This window comes from Microcaecilia unicolor, chromosome 1, assembly GCF_901765095.1.
Source record: "Microcaecilia unicolor chromosome 1, aMicUni1.1, whole genome shotgun sequence".
In the NCBI taxonomy this organism is placed as follows: domain Eukaryota; kingdom Metazoa; phylum Chordata; class Amphibia; order Gymnophiona; family Siphonopidae; genus Microcaecilia; species Microcaecilia unicolor.
Genome location: NC_044031.1, coordinates 618,664,941 through 618,673,124, shown reverse-complemented (window position 1 = coordinate 618,673,124; position 8,184 = coordinate 618,664,941). Strand labels below are relative to the sequence as shown.

Here is an 8,184-nt window from a genome sequence, read left to right as displayed (position 1 = left end):
AGCTGGTATCTAAAATCTACAGCTTTTCTGTAAGGTTAGTTTATGAGGGATGTCTCTTGGCATAATAGATGCCAGCTTGCCCAGGTTGGGGGCAGATGGGGGGGGGGGGGGGGGGGACTTGGGTAGGCCCTAACTTGCTTCCGCTCCGGAGAGACATTTCCCACTACTTGTTCCTGTTAGAGACACCTCTCACACACCAGCTTAAAACCACTGCAAGTCCTGCTGGGGATTTGCATTAATACTGGATTTAAGAGCCACTTACATATTTCCTGTTTTACGGTGAGCAAAGCTCACAGGTGCTAGGAGTAAGGAGAAAACCAGCAAGAGGATCTGCACAAGATAAGATGTCACCTCACACAGAATTCAGGACAGATAGAACCTGGCTGAGTCCTCTGCCCCAAATCTGCCTTAGGCTAGACCTCCTTAGCACCTCTCAAGGTCACACACAGCAGAAGCATATCATCAAACTGGACTTAGAACCTGGCTGAGTCCTCTGCCCCAAATCTGCCTTAGGCTAGACCTCCTTAGCACCTCTCAAGGTCACACACAGCAGAAGCATATCATCAAACTGGACTTAGAACCTGGCTGAGTCCTCTGCCCCAAATCTGCCTTAGGCTAGACCTCCTTAGCACCTCTCAAGGTCACACACAGCAGAAGCATAACATCAAACTGGACTTGAAAGGAGGACTTTAGAAGCAGACATCAACCCTTCACTTCCAGCAGCCTGGCATCAAAGGACAGCCATATTCTACTATGTTTAAAGGGTTATATGGAACAATCTGGTAGTAGTTCTTTAATATTTGAAAACAGACCATAAAGAGAAAAGTCTAATATAAGCATTACATTTTGCAACCAGAAGGACCAAGCCCAATTCTATAAATGCATCGGTAAACAAAATCCATGGCAGCGCACCTCGGCTCTGATCCTGCCCGCCAACACTGAACATACAGGAGACATTGTCATATATTTGGTATTACGAAAAAAAAATACTAAGTTAATATAAAAACTTTGTTACCCTGGAAGACAGACCTGTTTGGAAGGACCACAAGGGCTGATACAGAGAAACTCTCAAAACTAGGCCTCCAACACAGTCTTCAGACACACCACATCATGCACATAACGGGAGAACAAGAGAGGATCATGTTAAAAAAAAAATAAAAAGAGATTCCTAGGCAAATTCCCAGCCAGGGAAAAGTCAGCCCTGATCTAGAATTTAGAGAATATCTTGGATCTAGGCTAGTGGCTCCGAAATTTGTCCTGGGGTCAAGCATATTCTGAAAACACAACTGGCTATGAGGTCCCCGGGACAAGTTTGGGAACCTGTAATCTACAGCAAACACATACACACAGTCCACCAGGGGCAGATGTGACGAAAGGAAGGAGCAGCAAAAAAAAAGCCAAGAGTACAACTCTCTGGTCCAGTTCCTTCACCATCACACACAAATATATTCATATAAAAAGATAAAATCCTTTAAAAAGGCAACGTTCTCAGTCCTCATTTAAGGCACTTTTTTTTTTTTTTACCTACTATCACTCATTTCTATCCATACGTTAAATGCAAACCCAGTTTCATCAGACGACCACATTCAAGCTCTATCCCCCCCCCCTCCCAAAAAAAAAAACATGAATAAAAAATATTTGTAGAGAAGAACCAAATTGAATCCAGCCCTAGGTACAAGACTCAAATCAATTTGCCCCTCTGACTTCAATCCCTGGTTTGACCATCAAGCTCCTTAAAGTACAGGGTCAGCAATAAGGGTCAAATCAAGCCATTTCAGCTAAAAGGAACAACAGTCATGCATAAAGATTATCTTCATCCCTCTCCCTCCAGTTTTTTTTTTTTCAGGCCTCTAAGTATGCACCCCACCACACATGCAGCAGAGCATGTAGAAGAATTGCAACACTAAGCACCTTATAGAGGTTTCCTCAACCTTCTCCTCATTACACCTAGAATCCAAAGGACCCCCCCCCCCCCCCCCCCACAACTCACATACTCCAACTCATTTTTGCAAAAGAAGTTACCGTTAACAATGGCAATTGTGTGACCCATGCTATTGCAATCCCTTAAAGGCTCCCTTAGGTTTTATGCAACACTTAGTACAAAACAACTGTAATTTAGGTGGTCATCTGAATGGGGATTTTTCACAACAGAATAAGCCCATCAAAATAAATTTGCATTTAGAGTCTCTGAGCTGTGAAGGTAGTAAGGTACAATGTGGACACATACAATGTTAGCAATAAATTTGGAAAATTTCTCTGAGCTTACTCAAGCACCATGCATGTCAAAGGTGCCAGCAGTACACAAGATTGCAATCCAGATACTGTAGCTTGGTGGGAGCTTATTTCATATGAAATGTTTTAGTTAGACTGCAGTTATTTTCCATGGCACACACAATTGCAAGCAGAGTTAGCAGCAGCTCTCACCAAGTGTTGATTCTTATAAATATGAAGTCTTTCCCACTGAGAATGCAATGGTCATCCTCAGGAAGAGATCATTCCCAAGAGCAGAGATTAGCAGACTGCAGGGAGAAGGACCTAAATTTAGTTTCAGGTATTCTATACCCTTATTGCTCAGCAACACTGGGACCATCTGAAATAAAGCACCCTTAACAAAAAGCAAATTCCTTACACACGCACCACTATAGAGATTTGTCTTATGAGTGTAAAATATCTATCGCCACATTGCTCATTATAAATTCAGTCAACCTGTACAATCTCTATTTAAGATGTCAGAAGTGCCCATGTCTCTCTCTTCCTACCACCAATCTTTAGACTGGATTATTCCCATTCTTAGTTAAATTACTAGCTAATAAATGTTGAGTGAAGAACACTGGGTGTAACATGTCTCCCGGGTGACTTAACCAGACATCAAACACACTTTTATTGGGTGGGATGACCTGCAACATGCTGTCCAAATCCATGAAAATAGGAGGCTGGAGACTCTGCTGTCCAGGAATAGGTGGACCTGGTACCAATCCCCAGTATGACGGGCTGATGTATGTGGTTGGACTATAGCTATAATAAGGCAAGCTTGGCAAGCTGGTGAATGACAAGAAAGGATTTAAGCTAGAGGGGGCCACAACATTAGGAGGCACAGACTTGGTGTAAGATGTTGGCAATTCCCATGGCATTAATGGGACCCTCTTTGAAGGCTCTGGGGTATAGTCTCCAGTATCCTCAGAGTCTGAGCTAGAACTGCCCTTCTCATTGTCCAGTCTTGGGTATTTTGATGGTCGTTTTTGGACCTCTATTTGACGTTGATTTCTGTGGTCTCTTTCATCATCAGAAGAGGTGTTGGAGATGCTAGAAGAGGAAGCCGACGTTGTTAGACCTGTTGAGGCGCCAATTGAACAGCCTAGACTGCAAGAGGGTCTCCAGGAAGCACAAGTCATGGAATCCACAGGAGAACTGGAAGAAAGCATACCTCTGCAGGGAGGTCTCCATGGAACTGGAAGGGATCTGGAAGAGGTAGCATGTGGTGGTGGTGGTGGTGGTAGTGGTAGTGCTAGGTTGTGGAAGCTGGTGTTCCCGAGAAAGCACCATTCTGTGGACTTGTTTGCAAGAGATTCGTTAACTTGGGTACTTCTCTCTGGAGTTTTGTGTTTTCCTGGAAAGCTCATACCCTGCAGATTATCAAGCAATGAGTCGATCATAAAAGAGTTATGGAGTTTGGTCCCATTGCTTCCCTGGTAACCACTCTCACCCTGGGGATTGGAGCTGACAGATGGACTTTTGACCCCTGGTTTCCAACCCACCGAGTCCTCACAGTGGTATTTCAGTCCATGAAGAATGTAAGGAGCAAGGTCAAAGGCAAAGAGGGTATTGTTCTGCCGGGCAATTGAGGTGTTCTGCAATTTCAAAGCCTCTGGGGGGATGCGGGTGACATCCACCATCCAGAAGTTTCCTTTGGACTGAGGCTTCCCTGGATCTTTGAGAACCTGAGAGAGAAAAAGAATTGGTATATTACTGGTAGAGGTGACCACATACGTTAAGGATGTTACAAATGGAAGCTCCTATGGTGGCCATTATAGCACCATGGAGGAGATGCTGTACTGGAATGCACCTCACCCACCCCTTGTTCTAAGGGGTTTTTGTTCAGGTTAGACTATCAGTTACAAGAAGGGCAGTGTCCAAAGATATATTCTAATCCATTGTCCAAGTGCAAGATAGGTTAGATTAGAACAGATCTTTCAACAGTGCCTCTCCTACTATACATACACTACCCAAGAGGACACCTCTGTGCTGCAAAAATTACATAATCTGGTGGGGCTATTTAAACAGTCCCCGACTGTTCTATGATCCCAGCTACAAGTTATCCCCAAGGCACTAATACCATCTTTGCTGGATTCTAGTTCTCTAAAGAGGACACTTGGAGCTTGTTTACCATAGATAGATTTATTAACCACCTTTATGAAGAGATTCATCCAAGGTGGTGTACAGCAGGTACAGTGTAACACAAAACTTACAATTTTGTTAAGAGCATATTGGAGCATAACAGTAAAATGACCAAATATAAATAAATGACGTTAAATAGAAAACAGCAAATTGAAATCTAATAATAAGACTACCATAAAACAGGATCAAAAATAAACACTTAACAGAACTGAAATTCAAATACCAGAGATAACCAGAGATATTAATACGATGTCAGCATAATACTAATGAAATGTCTAATAAGCACACATCCTATATAATAAAACGCACCTCCAACATTCTGAAGCCTTCAAGCCCTGAAGCATTCCTGCAACGTTCCGGAACTACGTGTCATCAATTGAGGAGATGGAGCCTTAGAGCGCACGAATGCTTCAAGGCTTCACTTTCTCACACACACACTCACTCTCCGTCTCTCAGACACACAACTTGTCTCTCTCTCTCTCACTCACTCTCACATACACACCATCTCTCACCCACACACACTCCGAGGAAAGGGGGGCATGGAACTCTGAGCCCCCCCCCCCCCCCACACACACACACTGTCTCTCACACACTCTCTCTCTCTCTGACACAAACACACACACATTCTGTCTCTCTCTCTCTCACTCACACACTCTCTCAAACTTACACACTCCGAGGAAAACCTTGCTAGCACCCGTTTCATTTGTGTCAGAAACGGGCCTGTTTTACTAGTTATTAATGTTTTTCTACAATACAACCTACCATATATCTGAGGTGCCAAAAGCAAATAGATGGGGACAAGATGCATTATAGTGGTACAGGGTCAGTTGGGATAAATAGATCGGTGGCTAAACTCACGGCAAGTTCTTTGTATATTTAAGCAAGAGATAAGGAACTGATTTAAGTTACAGTGTATGTAGCAAGCTAGTCCGTAACCCTATGTATTAAAGACTTGGGAGAAGAGCCAAGCTTTTACTTCAGTTCACACAGGCATTCATTTTCAGTGATCACCTCCTCAAGATTTTTAATTGTGGGACAGATTATTCTATTGTTCAGTGGAGGCTAAATACTGTCATCCCATCCAGGGAGTGCTGATAAGGACCTGAGAGCATCCCTGTTTATCCCCCAGAGCTCCCCAACCCAGCCATTTTTTTTTAATCTGTTTTCTGCACCCTGCTATACATTTTCAGCTAAAGTTGGTCAGAATTCTATATCTTTCCGTGACCTTATGAAGGAACTCCTTAAGACCACGTTAAAGGCTTTCACCTGGTCATGAGAGAGGACAAAGCCCCATGTACCCCAGCGACTCTAAGACGCTTTAGCTCAGCAACAGCTCCTAGTCTTGTGCAAAGACCATCAGCAAACATTTATATCCAGGATTTTCACTTGCTATCTTTTCTTGGTATTTCCAACGGGTGTTCAGTTCCTTCTTTTTAGTTTAAATCATTTTTAATGACAACCATAACAGAACAAAACAAAGAAGAACAGCTATACATGTATCATCAACAATTTTAAGCATAGAGCTGCCCTCATCCCACTCCCCAACGACCATCCATCCACTCCCCTGGGAACATTCAATAAAGCCATAACAACTGAAGAGGAAGTCTTCCAGCTCTCCCCTTTCCACAGAAAGAAAAAGGAACATTCCCAGTAGTACCCCACCCAACAGAGTCAGCCCATAATCCTATCACACCCCATTCACTTCCCAGCCTCCCCACCCCCCAAGAGGATAAAATAAAGAGGCAGAGCAAAACCAGGGATAATACACCACCACCTCTAAGGTCACAGAAGTAAGGTATTAAGGAGCAGGCTGCGGGCTCAAGGAGAGAGGTATTATATAAAAGGCTCCCAAACCAACCAGAACCATTTCCTATGTTTTGCTGTTGAACAGGCAGTCCGAGCCTCCCAGGTCAACAACTGGACAGCATTACGCCAGTGCCAAAAAGTGGGAGAACACCAGGTTTGCAAAACATTTTACTCCCACCACACAGGCCTTATATAGAAAGTAGCATCGCCCTCGTGAAAGGGAACCACCATATATTCCCAACCCCAATAAAATGCCAGAAGGAATAAAATTAGGGGGCAGAGGGAGAAAAAAAAAAAAAAAAGAGCACCTGTTGCCAATCTCCCTGAATGGTTGGACATGTTCAAAGCGCATGAGATAAAGTGTTCTCTATCACCCCAAAAGCACCATAATTAGGAGCTAGAATACACCTGGAATGGAATGCCTGCTGAGGTGAAAAATAAGCATTTCCTATAATGGGCATTGTAGACTACCTGTGGGATAAGGCGCAGCATTTTAAATAAAGCATCCTCACCAGATGTAGACCCAATTCTAAATTCCATCTCGCTATGGTGGGGGAATAAGATTTCTTAGGCATCAGCATTGTTAAGGGATTTATGAAAGTAAGACATTGACGTACAAACCACCTGAGAGGATGTAAAAAGATTTGCAATCGAGCAACCATCAAAACACACCTTGTGCATAGGAGTTGACACAGTGGGCAACTTATAAATATGCATAGAAGTTTCCTGGGTGTGGAGACAAGGTACCAACAATTCAGTCATAAGTTTTGAGGGTGCCTTCCTCACCCAGGAGATCCACAGCACACAGATACCCCTGCCGACCCCATCCATGAAAAAATGAAGAGTAAATACCAGGCATGAAATCCAAATTCCCCTTCAAGAGTAAAAAAAGAAAAAAAGTGTTAGTGGGTGTCCTACACCAGTACCATAGTAAGGACTGCTAGGTAGCCTGCACAGATTTAAGCAGGACGTTATTCAGCTCAAAGACAGGGTTGTCAGTGGTGCACATAGGAGCCAACTTTCCAAAATTATTGGGGGTGCTAAGCCCAATGAAAATAACCCCTCCCTGGACACATACAAGAAATTTTCTCAATATTGGGGGTGCTCAAGCACCCACAGAGTCGGCTCCAATGGTGGTGCATGCAAAAGATAGTGAGGATGTAGTGGCCAACTGCCCTCTCCATAAGCCAGGGGGTATAATCAGTCTCCAATACCCAGTCTCTTAGATGCCAAAGGAGACATGGAGGTTGGGGATCCCCAATCTACCTGCTGCCCAGGACCTATACAGCAAATCCATGCGTAACTTTGGTTTCCGCCCTCTCCATAAGAACCCACTCACCGCTCAGTTCAGGGCCTTAACATCCCACTTCATAACCCAAAAAGGAAGCTGTTGAAGTAGATAAAGCCAGCGTGGGAACAAGGACATTTGATACAAGCTAATCCTCCCATGAAGAGACAGGGCAGAGTTCCAGATCACCAGCTGTTGCTTAGGAGATTGCAGAAACACCTTAATTTAATCGAATATTGCACCGTGGGGTTAGCCGGGAGTTGGATACTCAAATACGTAACCTGATCTGTAAGCCAGGACAAAGGAAAAGGGCCCACCCAGTCCCTACTTATCATCAGGAAGGTTGGTAATGCCTCAGATCCATGTTCAACCAAAACCCTGAAAACTCCCCTTATTCCTGAAAGCTCTCTAAATGTTGGGAGGGACCTGGAAGAATTGGCAAGATGTACCAAAAGGCCATCAGCAAAAGCAGAGATCTTGAAAATCTTCATGCACATCCCCTTGATCTAAGGGTTAGCCAAAATCTCCCGTATCAAGGGTTAAGAAAACAATAATGGAGAGTGGACAGCCCTGCCTAGTACGCTGGCCAATAGAGTGGAGGCGTAGCCATTAACCAATACTGATGCTTTAGGTGCATGGTAGAGTGCACACACTGCATCAAAGAAGCTACCATGACCGCCGTATGTCTACAGCAC

At 43.9% G+C, this 8,184-nt stretch overlaps 1 protein-coding gene across 2 annotated transcripts in view; it reads right to left on the bottom strand.

Annotated features, from left to right (window-relative positions):
* Window positions 1-1,999: 1,999 nt before the first annotated feature.
* The window catches only part of LOC115460479 (forkhead box protein H1-like), a 33,430-nt gene continuing 27,245 nt past the window's right edge, over window positions 2,000-8,184 (bottom strand). For both annotated transcript variants that reach the window (XM_030190243.1, XM_030190244.1), the window contains exon 4: window positions 2,000-3,938. In XM_030190243.1, coding sequence (XP_030046103.1) covers window positions 2,769-3,938 — 1,170 coding nt within the window. In that variant the 3' untranslated portion in view covers window positions 2,000-2,768. The remainder of the gene's footprint in view (window positions 3,939-8,184) is intronic.